The 13,384-nt window shown below is 49.5% G+C and overlaps 4 protein-coding genes across 4 annotated transcripts; 1 reads left to right on the forward strand and 3 right to left on the reverse strand.

Moving 5' to 3' along the window:
* Positions 1-2,468: 2,468 nt before the first annotated feature.
* BDW74DRAFT_144781 (uncharacterized protein) lies at positions 2,469-5,188 on the reverse strand. Its single transcript, XM_073723102.1, has 8 exons — positions 4,590-5,188; positions 4,372-4,498; positions 4,114-4,303; positions 3,864-4,040; positions 3,551-3,801; positions 3,297-3,482; positions 3,002-3,230; positions 2,469-2,949 (listed from the first exon to the last, which is right to left on the reverse strand). The coding sequence occupies exons 1-7, from the start codon at positions 4,760-4,762 to the stop codon at positions 3,078-3,080; spliced, it is 1,257 nt and encodes a 418-aa protein (XP_073589019.1). The 5' UTR covers positions 4,763-5,188; the 3' UTR covers positions 2,469-2,949; positions 3,002-3,077.
* A 1,948-nt stretch (positions 5,189-7,136) lies between these two features.
* On the reverse strand, positions 7,137-8,810 carry BDW74DRAFT_50260 (uncharacterized protein). The gene is made up of 2 exons (XM_073732986.1): positions 8,736-8,810; positions 7,137-8,688 (listed from the first exon to the last, which is right to left on the reverse strand). Exon 2 carries the CDS (start codon positions 8,659-8,661, stop codon positions 7,180-7,182), a length of 1,482 nt encoding a protein of 493 aa, XP_073589020.1. The 5' UTR covers positions 8,662-8,688; positions 8,736-8,810; the 3' UTR covers positions 7,137-7,179.
* An 882-nt stretch (positions 8,811-9,692) lies between these two features.
* On the forward strand, positions 9,693-12,159 carry BDW74DRAFT_186367 (cytochrome P450; the record flags this gene model as incomplete). Its single annotated transcript, XM_073731251.1, has 4 exons — positions 9,693-10,134; positions 10,226-10,417; positions 10,477-10,814; positions 10,886-12,159. 4 exons carry the CDS (start codon positions 9,693-9,695, stop codon positions 11,615-11,617), a joined length of 1,704 nt encoding a protein of 567 aa, XP_073589021.1. The 3' UTR covers positions 11,618-12,159.
* Positions 12,160-12,256: 97 nt separating this feature from the next.
* Positions 12,257-13,199, reverse strand: BDW74DRAFT_144795 (uncharacterized protein). The gene has a single exon (XM_073723103.1). The coding sequence runs from the start codon at positions 13,125-13,127 to the stop codon at positions 12,300-12,302; it is 828 nt and encodes a 275-aa protein (XP_073589022.1). The 5' UTR covers positions 13,128-13,199; the 3' UTR covers positions 12,257-12,299.
* Between the last annotated feature and the right edge of the window lie 185 nt (positions 13,200-13,384).

Consider the following 13,384-nt stretch of genomic DNA (forward strand, 5'->3'; position numbering starts at 1 on the left):
ATAGTTAGATATAAGTAATATAGCGCCTATTAGAGGGAAGCTAGATATTTTTTAAAATAGTTTCTAGGAAGTATACAGGGATCTAGAATTATCTGTAATACTAGGCTCTATAGACTTTTTTAGCGCTGAAGATATATACTATCTATATATTATAATAACCTAATAATCTGCAGCTAATACAATTGTAGATACTTAAAGTCTATTACTTAACTTGATTTTAGTACTATAAACTTTACTAGATATGTGAAGGCTCCCCTTAGTAAATAAATATAAAAACCTACTTAGTAATCTCTTATAACTTAATACTCTAATTAGTTCTTATAATTTTAAAGTAGGTTAATGTCAGCCTCAGGCGGCGAAGGAGGTTTAATAACGCAAGGAGAACAGAACATGGTGATATCATGATTAATTTTCCTTATATATTTAAGGCTAACCCTTAGCATAGTTTAGTTAGCCAAGAGTTAGTCTTTATAATATATAACCTAGAGATTAACCACTGTTCTACCCCCTTTTCCTTAGTGTTCTACTTTGTACCTGGCTCTATACCCTAGGCCGTTACAGCTTACCAGCTAATATAAATGAATACTTTAGACCACTAAAACCATGCGTGCATTAAACACCCGGCCATGACACCCTATCTTTTCACATCTTAATGTATTCACTTGCACATTGTTTATCTATAGAGGGCCTGAAAGCACTTTCCAAACAAAATATTAAACAGGAACTAGTTCAACAGTTAGATGCAAGCGCCTTTCTTAAAGCAATAGCAAAAATATACCACTTAACTCCTACATACAATAGGGGCCTTAGGGACTTAGCAATAAAGACAACTATACACTATTTAACAATACTAAGAACCCTAAACAAAACAGCCGCTGTTATTTTACCAAACAGCTTCCTCAAGTCTTTATCCTAGTTTTCACGTGACTTGCTTATTAGTATAATGGACAAGTCTCTAACTATATAGAATTAAGACCTAGCCATACAAAGAAATTAGGCTAAGGATATTTAATCCTTGTGATGGATAAGCAGATGTGGATCAGTCACGCAACGGCAAGGCATTTGTCAGATAAAGCCTGCCGATCCGTCTTAAACCGGTGGGATTTAAGGATATTCTGTGCGTAAGAGTAGAAGGTGCAAGTCTTAAGGTTAAAGGACTTATATGGAAGACTAAATAAAAACTAAAAGGTAGGGTAGCTTGGTTTCCAAAGATAATAAATAGTAACTAAAATTATCTAACACTGTAAAAACAGTCCTTTAAATATATAATGCTTAATAAATTAATCATAGCGTTCTGCTTTAACAAGTATGTCCGGTTAAATCCATTATATCACTTTGCTTTAACTAATATAATAGCCAAGAAGTCATTATATTGATACTGCCGTATTGCTATAATTAGTGCGGATAATTAATGGTTCCGGTTCCTGACGTGACAGCCAGTCACACCGTATCATTGTAACGAATCTATTGGCTGACATCTGTCCGCGCTGGCCTCGTTCCCTGACAGCATTAAACTAATAATTCCGTGTTAAAGAGTGCTTGTGTACCTTAATCTTTGCGTTCGTCACGAATCGTTCCTTAGCTATGATCGATTTGCCGTTCAATACCGTAACCACGATATTGTTGCGAAATTATGCAGGAACTCTGAAGCTAGATTTTGGCTGAAACGAGTGCACTACTGACCTTCTCAGGGTAATGAGTTGGGCGGGGAACTCAGCCAAGCCTGCCAATCTCTCGCATAAATTACTTGCGGCTATCGGTAACTACAGGAAGGATATAGGGACGCTCATTCTCGATCATCTACTTAATCATGGCTGGAGAACAATGGTCTCTTCCGAAGAACCATCAGCTGACCGCGGCTCCCGGCAGAAGTAAATCAAAGAGCCCGAACGGGAGAGGATTGTGCTTTTTAATGCAAGACAGACCCTTTAACCTGACATATCTATATTTTATTATTATCATGTTAAGTGGACAGTCCGTCAAGGCAGCAACATTTTTTGTGGCTATGTTAAGGCGCTGGTGTTTAATGTCATGGGTTGAGTAGCCAATCTCTGATCAAAGCCTGTAAGCGAGCGGGTACTAACTGCTTGGCTATGCGAGATAAGCAGGTCACGCGGGGCAGGTGAGGCAGGTAAACCGAGAGGATAAACCTTACCCTGTTTATTGCACACTTACCCTAATCTTACCCCGATCTCACCCATGTCGCGCGACCGTAAAGCGGCCTCACCCTAATCTCACCCGGGCGGCACCCACCCGACTACTGGCCGCGTTGAAGCCACACGCCGGCTGGTTAGTAGTATGGTGGGTGACCACATGCGAATCCCAGCTGTTGTATGTTTTTGCTGCTCGCGAAGCGAGCATCTAGTCGTGTCGTTATGATACCAAGGCTCTATATATATACTCGCATCCGTGTATTTGTTTTTTGTGGCTGACGCACGGTGGCAGCCGTTCATGTATTCTTGTACAACGTGAGGAGGCAGTTGGATTGGCTGGATAAGAGATAATGTGCAATAGTGACCTTTCAAAGTCTACCTAGCTAGGTATCAACTAGCCTTTGCTCTGAAACGGACTTCTACTGATGGACGTTGATCAAGCTATGTGATTTGAGCCCGTCAAAGACATAGACGCTTCTGGGTCATTGGTTCATCAACCCGACTTGAAGGCTTGCATACCGAATAGAATAGAAACTGAAGTCTTTACTACTTTCTAATGAATCCAGCACATTGAGTATACCTAAGTCAAGCATACTAAGCTGTGTGAATACAAGAAATGCTGAGTTCCCCTGTCCAACACATTATGCAACAGCCATAGAAACTTGCAGTCTGGGTGCAAAATACGCACGCTAGACGCTCAAAGATCGTCAGGTTCGACCCCCTCGAACGTAATCTCCTCGAGAACTCTAGCAGAGTTTTTGATGACTTCCAGGCTGGGCTTGAGTTCTTCCTGCATCTGTGAAGATTTTAGTCGATATACAGCCTTCAAGGGTACTTGAAATACAAACCTTCTTGGTTAGCTTCTCAGTCTCACAACAAATCTCACATCTCAAACGGTGCAATTCGCCGATTCTCACCAAGACTTCATCGTCGGTAGCCTTGTACATGAGACTCAGTTGAGGGAGTTTTTCGAGAGTTGGCAGGATGAACCGGCTCGAGACGGCATTGTAGAAGTTCGATGTCTTTGACGCGAAAATGAATCTTGTTCTCATGTCGAGGGGCGTTCTCAAGCAACTCCTGGTGGAGTGTCAGCATTGACCGTAGGGCTGCAAGGGATTGTGGACTGTATGGGGTGGCACGCACCTTCTTAAGGCCAAGATCGACCGAGACCTCGTCATCCTTCGCAGTATCATAGACAAACTTACTGTCTTTGACTATGGTGGTGATGATCTTGTTGATATCGCCAAGGAACGACATTAGGTTCTGGACCAGCTGCTGTAACTCCGTGACCTTCTCGAAGGATGTTTCAATAATCTTCGCAACATTCTTCTGCAGGATGGATTGGTTAGTCACGCCCGACGAAGAGGTTTGGTTCTGACGGGATAGACGGGACCAACAATTGATTTGGACTCGGCACTAAGCTTTGTCAGGGTCATCTCAAGATTGGCCTTTGACGCTTCCAGCTCGCGAATCTCCCGGTCGCGTCTTTCCTGGGCTTCTTCCATACTCATGAGGTCTGCTTTGAGGTTTCTGTAGAGTATAAAGGCAGTTGCACCCGCAACCACAAAGCCAACTCCTGCAAAGACAACTGCCCCCGTCGAGGTAGCCACAGCAGCCAATCCTCCTTCTGCCAATCCACTACCGCTGACTGCGACTAGTGTTAGGCAAAATCATATCCTGGAAAGGGTGCATGTAATCCACCACACTGACCTAGTGGCGCAGCGAGGCTTTCGAACCTTTCCTTCTTCTCGCGTGCTTTCTCTATTGCTTTCGTCATCTCCTCTGCTCTTGCCTCTTCCTTCCTTCTTTGCTCTTCTCTGAGCTCTCTGTCGACTTCTCTCTTATGGATCTCGTTCTTCACTTCCTCCTCCTGTTTGCTCTTTTGGCCTTTATCATACATACCGTGTTAGTAAAGATGTGATCATTTCATAACTTTCGGGGGTTTAATGGATAGACGTACCACGTGTTTGTTTCAGAGCTCCATACAGTGCTTTTGTGACCTCGCACCAAGCGTTGAACGAGGCGCTGATCTCATTGATAAGGTTTGTACAACTGGCGACATGCTCCTCGCCTTTTGCAATGTCCCGGGGCAGCATCCTGTCTCTTGCTGCAGACTGGCCCGGCTCACAGAACTTGAGCATCTTCTCGATCTGCGGTAACGACAAGGGTTAGGTAGTAAGCATACAACCAAGACAGGCAGAGTGGGTGAACAGCGTACAATTCCATTGGGCCGCGAGAGCTCATTCGTCAAGTGAGCCAGTACTTGCATGTTCCTTGCTGTCCGTCGGAATGTATCGGCTCCGACTGATGCACAGTTGTTTACATTTGCGGAGAGTGTATCATACCTGAAAGAGAAATGGTCAGCTCCACCAGACCGAACTCAACCAAGCCTCTCAAACGCTCAGTGATCTCAGCTTCGGGTAGTACTATACATACTTTAGACCGGGACCTTTCAGCTCAATGCCAATCACCTTCGGTCTCGAGGTAATCAAAATACACTCGGCGAGAATCCCGATAGAGTCCGGTCCGGCGCGGAAAGACATGGTCCAGTCTTTGTTTCCATACTCGTCCTGGAGCTCTGCCTCCATACTCAGGATGCGTTGCTCCATTGTGAACAATAGCCGACCTGTCTGAATAGCCGCGTGCGTTGACAATCGAAATATGTCCTCTTCTTGATTGCTCGCCTGATGAGGAACGTTGGATGGCAAGGGCAGTGATTGGGGCCTGAGAGATTTCAAAAAATGCCCTGAGAACAAAAGATACCCTTGAAAAGGACTTTGGCAAAGCGTAGGACAGGGTAAGAAGGAAATAATCAAAAAGCTGACTCAACAGAACTTTGCAAGATTTGGGCTTGGGGTCAAGTTATGGGGAACAGGGATGTTTCCTTCGTAGAATGAAGATGGAGATGATAATTGCTGAGCAAAATAAGAATCGAGTAAAGGGAAGTAGAGCCTTTTTATATTTATCCTGTGCCATCTGTGCCGACAAACTCTCCGTCGCCCTAGGGAAGGTGCGACGGGAATAGGAACCATGAGGCGGCATCCATATCCTGGAATGATACAGGTCGAGGCGCGTAAGCAAGACCCTTCAATACCTACAGTGAAAGATGCCTTCAAAGATCAGTTCAATCCATAGAATGAGAAGACCTGATTTCTTTCATGTCGCCAGCGCCAGATCTAAGCCCTCAACAGTGTTGACCGTGCAGCAACCTATCGATTAGCGCCCACCGAGCTGTCCTACGATCGACCAATAAAAGCCTGCAAGGCTGTGGTGTTTCCGATCTCAGAAGCGCCATTGAAGTATCATCTGGGCCATCGGCGTTAGCGTCCCGTCAAGTGGCTGTACTTTCATTTGGTTTGTAAGGGCTGGAGTAGATTCCGCCTTGCGAAAAGCTACAGGCAAGGCTCATTCGAATAAATAGGATGTCATCGGGCGCTACCAGGCTGTGCTGTAACAATTACTTCACCCTTATATTTCGCGTTGCAGGAGGAGTAGGCTGTGCCTGGAGTGGTCGTCGATACCTCTCTACCTAGGGTAGGATGCGCAGGGGCGCATGCCACATTACCTACCCATAGTCATGTTTCTCGTCCCGGATCTATGACCAGCAGAAACACCGCCTTGCTGTCCTCAAATATGCCATGCACAAGAAATTGGAGAGAGTACTCGACGCCGTTGTAGAAGGCTATATCGACTCATTCGGTGGTTAGGGTTAGGGTTTCCCTAGCGGCGGGCATTTCAGCAACACCTCCTACACCTAACTCGCATGTACCATAATGTCGTGCGGAATTGTGGATGAAGCATGAAACACATATCTGTAGAGTGGAGTATACAACCCTGAACTTGGGCACGTGGTCGTGTCATCCCCGAGGTCCGGATGAGTATGTTGAGTGGCGGGCAGTCGGCTGTTATTATCCAGTTCGCGCTAGCTCATGCCTTCCATGTGTCGACGGAGATGGAGCCTCTATCTTGACCTTCGACAGTGGCGTGAGACGCAGTCTTCCTTATTACAGTCATAATTCCATAGCGGGACGTATACGCTATACAGAAATCGCGAATCCTTGACCAACGGGGTGATCTTTCGTACCTACTACCGACCGTCTCCTGCACTAGATAGTATCTTTAATGCCTCCATGTCTGAATCTATGGTAGCATACAAGGTTAGATTCCACGCGTATTGCAAATCCCTGCTTTTTTTTTCAGGCCTTTCTCAGCCTGCGATAAGCGGCTAAAACAATCACCAAGAATATCCATAATACTCTGTATCTCCTCGGCCTCGCACTTGAAGTTCTCATGCTCAAGATATCCATGGCCATCTGTGGATATAGGATTCATTTGCCAGGCTTCAGTATTACCCCCGGCCACCGCTCAATTTACCAGACATATCCTAGCCCTACGTGGCGTACCTTGGATACTTAGTCCGTGCGGTATGGTAGATCCCGCCCGACGGGGAGGTTCCTAGGTGGCGAGCGCGCTGACTCATAGTGGCGGGGATCATCAACTGGCATATTGGGTATCAGTCCTGTCCACAATCATTTCCCAGTTGTTTGTTGAGGTGAAATAGTTATCTTACTCCATGGGGTCCTCTGCAACCGACCGGGACGTTCCCCGCCTCCCCCGCAAGCGCCGCATCCGCATCAAAACGCACATCCTCCCCTTCCCCGACCACGCAGGCAATCCTGCCCTCATTGTATTCCGAAACCAAGATTCATGTCCATTGCCACCACTCTACGCCTTCGCCATGTACTTTACCCATCCCGATGCGTCTCCAGACAACGTAGATGCAACAGGCCTCTTCAGCGCGATTGACCACACGGCCGAGCCGCTGGATATCAGGCTGGAGTTGTTCTTCTTACCCGGTGCGACGGTGGAGGGGTGCGTTGACCATTACAGAGCCGAGACAGAAAAGCGTGGGGACTATTTTGCGCAGATACAAGCTTTAGCGAACAGCGACAGGATTCCTGCTCCAGGCGACACCGAGGGGGCGGAACCCTCAACCTCAACCTCAAGCTTGCGCTCAGGGCTAGGTTTACCGGGTTTCGTCCCTAGCTACATTGCCCACAACCGCACGTACCACGGCATGCTCTACATCTGCACCACGCGCGACTGGAAACCAGACACAGACGCAGACACAGACACCGACAGTGGGAAAATAAAAATCGGTATACGCCGCGTGCTCTTTGACCCTTTCAGCGCAGAAGAGTGGGCTGAATGGCGTGATGATACGGAGCCAGAGGTTCAACCGGCTATGCATGTTCGATGGGTGGAGAATGTAGACGACGACTGGTCCACGCCCTTGCTTGGTGTCGCGCAGGAAATGCACGCAGTGTCGAATCTGCAGAGGAATAATGGCACGACGGAGCCGTGGCAGGATGCGATGGCGAGACGGTGGACGAGGTGGCCGTAGCCATTGCAGATTGCAAGACGCCAGCTTGGCCAAGAGAGCAGTCGTACCGAACTGCGGCTCTGTATATGTATATCTAGACCGAAGGGATATTGTGGTCCATACAAGAGTGAGGCAGAATGTGATCACATGGCTGAGAGTCAAACAGGACATCGAATTCCAGTATCGTAGACAAAGTAATCTTCCTAGCGCCCAGTGGACATGCTTGTTTTCTTCCATCGAAGCGAGGCCCATATCTCTCCCGCAGTCTTCATCCACAGCGTCGTGGGATGTTACATCCACATTTGTAATGACATGGATATGGTTGGTACTGCCCCCTTGCTGCCGCATCAGCTCCTCTTCAGACCCAGTCAGGGTAGCCCCAAGCGCCCCATCGCGCGGTTCGGGTTTCCTGAGTCCTCTTCGTACGCCGAGGCTTTCTGAATGAGGCTTGAGACTGGAGGGCCTATGCACCCCTTTTTGACTGCTATAGGGATAGCTTCCCGAAGCTTCGTGGGAGCTTCCTAGCATGTTGGTAAACAGTGATCGGAGAGCCGGCAAGTTGACCGCCACCACTGCAATCTGGATCTCAATTCCCGCGACGATGACCATTCGGCCCATGATGTAAGAAGTATCGGATTCTGAGATGAGTTGCTTCTGCACGACAAAGCGGCATAGTGCCGTGACGACGGATAACGAGCTGAAGCAGATGATTCCAAGAACAGTGATCTTGCGCCGTGTGCTCATCTGCAGATTGAGGACGGTTGGGGCGGGTAAGATGAGGATGACGATATCGGAGAACGCGTTCTGCGCAACCCAAACAGGCGGTATTAGTAGTGTCCGAAGATTTGCGCGTCTTGCAACTAGGGAGTCTGGAACTTGCCATACGAATGCAGTTGGGACCATTTGCACGACGTACTCGCTGAGACGCTTGGCGTTTGGATAGTCTTCTGGATGGAAGTATGCGGCGAGGGGTCGAGCCTGCAAAAAAGCCAAAAGCCACTCTACTGTAAGAAAGACCACGCAAATGACCATGGTTGAGTAGACGGCACACTGGAATCTCCTGTTCGGCGAGAGGCGCAGGTAGAAGAGGAGGAAGGTCTGCTTGAACACAAAGTGGACAAACATGTAGAATACCTCCTCCACAAAGAGAAGCTGCCTCAGTTAGCTCGCCGGCATCTTTCGATTGGTGTGAGCTCTACCTTTCTGATGTTTGTAAGGATTCCTGGCGGTGCTCTGTCTGCCGGCCTAGAAGGGTTGCAAGTGTTAGATTGGTAAAGTTGAAATGAAAGCAGTCTTATACTTACAGTCCGCACCCGTGCTCAAGGAATATGTATAAGATCGCTTGCTGTACGTTGTTGACGCACTGCTCATAACATTAGAGATGTTGCTCGCAAAAGTAGAATATAACGCACGAATAGGAAAATGGCAGCCGCATCATCCCGACCGAAAGTCCGAAGACGCCATCTACAGTAAAGCCGAAGAAAGATAGACGCAGTGCCCACCGCGAAGGCGATGGTGATGACGAGTTAGGCAAGTGGTCGGAGGTTGTCGACCGCCATGGTCACCCAGTCGCTGTGCCATTATCGAGTCAATGATGAATGGAGGTGCAGTCGCTTTGCTATTATATCCGCTCGGGCCCATTGCCGACAATTTGGAGCTCATGTAACCTTACTCCGTCTGTGAAGACAGGGGGTGTCAGGGTGCAGCCGTAAGAGCTTTCGCATGATCGGCTTTGAAATCCTTTCGTTCTTCGAGCCGTGGCAGTCGAGGCCGTATTCCGTATTGATCGGAATACCTACCAAGCAAGGCAAAGTTCTTGAGAGAATCGTTTGATTAAACATTACCTTCGCTTGATAAACGATCTTGTTAGTCCATGCAAGACCACGCGATGATTCGCTCGGAGAACGATCTACCCCAACGATGGACGGGTGGCTGCGGACGGTTTGCGGGCCGTCTCAATTGTGGAGTATAGATGCCAAATGCCATTGATCTGACAGGTTGTTAGATGGGGCTGGCTAATGCACTGATGCAGTGCCGCCATCTAAAATGAAATAAGCAACCTTGGTCGTGTGGTCGGACTCTGGGAAAATAATTAGAGCTCGGCCTCGACATCTTCGCTCGTTCCAAATCTTGTTGGGTCAAATCTGCCCTTCGCGATGGCTTCCTTCCACTCGGCAACTCCTTTCCAGCAGGCTCTGGAAACTGACGTTCTCAGTCTCGTTCTGCCCGCGGCCTCTCTTGGAGTTCTCTCTCATGTTTCGATCTTCCGGACCTTGCCCGTGGAGGAGTACCTGTACAGCCTCCTGTGCTTATACGCTGCGACCGTTGTCCTGATAGCAGCGGCACATCTCTCACTCACAGCATTTTCCATCCCACAAGCCGTTTTCCGAGTAGGATGTATCGTCTCCGCCTTCAACGCGGGCCTGGCATCAAGCAGTGCAGTCTACCGGCTGTTCTTCCATCGCCTGCGCCGCTTCCCGGGACCATGGCTGTCGAAGCTCTCGCGCTTCTATGACGCGTATCTTGCAGGGCGAAGCATCCAGTATCATGAGGAGATCGCGAAGATGCATGAAAAGTATGGCGACTTTATCCGAACTGGTGAGTTGAGACCACGCTTGAACTGAATACATTGTACTCCGTATGCGGTAAATAGTGACGGTCTGAGCTGACGTTAGTGGACGACTCACAGGACCAAGAGAGATATGCATCATTCGCGCATCAGCAGTTCCGCTGCTTCTATCACCTCAATCAAAGTGCGGCAAGTCGACGTTCTATGCCCAGGCACAGACCGAGTCGAAATATTGTAACGTCCACCATACGCGAGACTTCGATGACCACCGCAGGCGGCGGAAAGCTTGGGATCGCGGATTCACTGTCAAGGGTATGAGCCTCACCCAATTCTAAGAAACCGTAAAACCTATTTCTGACACAGCGCAACAGCCCTCGCAACATACGAGCCCAACATCACCGCCAAAGCAGACCTGCTCATCTCACATATTGAGAAAAATGCCGAGAACCGGACACTCGACGCAACCAAATGGTCCATGTTCCTCAGCTTCGACATCATGGGCACCGTCGGGTTCGGGAAAGAATTCAACAACCTCTCCACGGGCGTCGAACACCCCGGGATCAAAGCCGTGCACGATCACATGGCGATCCTGGGTGTTATGGGCCATATCCCTTGGCTCCTGAATATCATCGGCCACCTCCCAGGCGCGACGTCTGCGATGGCGGAGTTTTTTAGTTGGTGCGAGGATGAGATTGTGCAGAAGTTCAAGGTATGTCATGCTTACCACGCGCCTTCTCCAGCTGCAATGGTGGATGTGTTGATCAGTACCGACTCATGTAGAATTGGGATATCAACTCCCCACCCCGGGACATAGTCTCCTGGCTGCTCAAGGCCTACGTCGAAAAAGACGTGTCGGCTGCCCCCACCGCAAACGCCCTGCACGAAGACTCCCGCGCCGTCCTCGTCGCCGGCAGCGAAACCACCGCTACGACCCTAACCTCAGTCTTGTACTTCCTCGCCAGAAACCCGGACATACAGGGCAAGCTGCAGCGGCTTCTCGACGAAGCAATGCCGTCTGGTCCCGCAGAGTGGACATACGACAAGATCAAGAATGTCACCTACCTCGACAACATCATCACCGAGACGCTCAGACTGCGTCCTGCAATTTTAACGGGCGGATACCGCGTAACTCCACCTGAGGGACTAGCCGTTGACGAAGTGTACATCCCAGGCGACGTGAATGTCTTCGTTCCGACGCAGCTAGTCCAGACAGATGAGCGGTACTATGTCGACGCGAAGAGCTTTGTGCCTGAGCGGTGGAGCGAAAGGAAAGAGATGGTCAAAGAGGGCGCGCCGTATTTCCCGTTCCTGTATGGGCCGTATGTCTGTCCGGGGAAGAACCTTGCTTTGATGAGCTTGCGTATCTCGTTGTCAAAGTTGGTACAGCGGTTTCATGTTAGATTTGCGGAAGGTGAGGACGGGGAGGGCTTTGAGAATAGGACGATGGATACGTTTACGACGACGTTGCCGCCGCTGAGGATTCATTTTGTGAGGCGCCAATGCTATGATTGATACCCGCGCTAAGATCACGCGGGTGCTGGTGAGAGATATATTCACTCCATCTAGATATCTAGAACCATGAAGTCAGCGCGGGTACTTTTCCAATAACGTAGAACCAGGCCCTATCTCAGCCACGAAGGAATATGCGAGCTTAGACTCAACCCCCCCGAGCCCAGAACATCACCCGGAAGCAAGCACGAAACCTCCATGGGAGCCAAAAGCTGCTCCTCCCCCGCAAAATCCTGCCCGTCCGATTTCCCCCTCTTCGTCACACCGGGCGCCACAACAAGCAGCACCTGCTGGTCAACCTTCGGTCTCTGCTGCCCCTTCTCCGCCTCCATCAACTTAGGGTTAAACCGTAAATGCACATCCTCAGGCGGGAACTCGAATGTCACCCGCGCAGCTTGCCGATGAATTTCCCGATCAAGCATCATCGCATTGTCGAGGATGCGTCTGAAATCCTGACCTGGTGCCTGCCCTCGTGTCGAGAGGTACTGCGCTGCTATTGACCAGAATTCCTCGCGGATCTCTTTGCGGGTGCTTTGGATGCGTTTGTGTTCTTGCGAGCCTTCGGTGAAGTCGCACATTGCCAGGATTAGGGCTGAGGCTTCGGCGGACCAGAGTTGATATTTGCGGTCTAGCTCTAGGTCGGGTGTTGGGTCGTGGCGGGATGCTAAAGTGTACTGTTAGGAGCTTATTCTGGTGAATGTAGGAAGTGCGTACCGTATTTCAGGTAGTACCGCAAGTCGCAGAGGGCTTCGCCGGCTTTCCCTGCCCAGACGAAACAGCCGAAGACGCGACGGTTCAGGAGCCGCCATAGCATTGCCTGGATGATGCTGGCGCAGCGGCTGGGCGATCTGATGTAATCGTAGTACGCGGTTGTGCCCGGAGTCGCGGGAACCATGCATGAGTCCCAGGTGTCTCGTGCGTCTCTGCTGAGCTGGCTCCGAGGAATCCCGGTGAAGTATTGGACAGCGAAATCTCGGATGCTGTATCGCAGCTGCTGTATGAGGCCGGTCAGCTGGCTATCCGTTACTTGGTAATTGCTCGGGGTTTGCTTCGTCTTGCGGAGTTCGCGGGCTGTTTGTTTCCATAGTTTCCAGTTTTCTTCGGCCTGCACTGCGGCTTTGTCTCGTTCTTCTAGGAACTCTGCTGTAAGCGCGCGCTGCTCGTCCAGTTGGCGCTCTAGGTCTTGAATTTTCTTTTGAAGCTCTGCTTGCTCGTCTTGTTGTCGTTGGAGCTCTTCGGTTGTGGTGATTGGTTGTTTTCCCTTTGTAGGATCGATAGGAAGCGTTGTAGGTTTCTGTTGCAACGGCTGCTGCTGCGGCTGACCGGCCTTGAGTGTGATCTTAGGCTGAGTTGCCGCTCGGGATAATGGCCGCGAGGTAGCTCGAACGTCCTGAGGAGGCCCTGAGTCGATGTCCATGGGATCACCTTTCTGGTCCATTGGTCTCTGTGGAAGGGGAGGTTGCTTCGAAGGGGATTCAACCCGCTTGATGAAGGGTTGGGTGCCTGGGGACATGATGAAACTGATCGAATGTGATCATGCTGTATGACAGAACAAGGAATGGAAGAATTGTTATACGAGTGATTGAGAGCGGGGCTGAGCAGAAAGTTGAATGGCAGCCTTGTGCAACACCACGCCAAGCCATCTCAGCCTTTCGGGCAGTTTTAGCCTCAACATTCCGTCAGCCTATTGGCCAGCGATCTCTGTCATGGCCAGGCTGAATTATTATCATCGTGTCAAGTAATGGCTTGAGCCCGCTGTTAGCTCGTGAT

This window comes from Aspergillus multicolor, assembly GCF_047715735.1.
Source record: "Aspergillus multicolor strain CBS 133.54 unplaced genomic scaffold BDW74scaffold_2, whole genome shotgun sequence".
Lineage (NCBI taxonomy): Eukaryota > Fungi > Ascomycota > Eurotiomycetes > Eurotiales > Aspergillaceae > Aspergillus > Aspergillus multicolor.

What these genes read in the sequence shown, in the direction of transcription:
- BDW74DRAFT_144781 (XM_073723102.1), bottom strand. Translation starts at nt 4,762, where the DNA reads ATGGAGCAACGCATCCTGAGTATGGAGGCAGAGCTCCAGGACGAGTAT. An exon ending in AGCTCTGAAACAAACACGTG is followed by an intron (nt 4,041 to 4,113) that starts GTACGTCTATCC and finishes TGTATGATAAAG; the next exon opens with GCCAAAAGAGCAAACAGGAG. An exon ending in TCGATCTTGGCCTTAAGAAG is followed by an intron (nt 3,231 to 3,296) that starts GTGCGTGCCACC and finishes ACACTCCACCAG; the next exon opens with GAGTTGCTTGAGAACGCCCC.
- BDW74DRAFT_50260 (XM_073732986.1), bottom strand. Translation starts at nt 8,661, where the DNA reads ATGTTTGTCCACTTTGTGTTCAAGCAGACCTTCCTCCTCTTCTACCTG.
- BDW74DRAFT_144795 (XM_073723103.1), bottom strand. Translation starts at nt 13,127, where the DNA reads ATGTCCCCAGGCACCCAACCCTTCATCAAGCGGGTTGAATCCCCTTCG.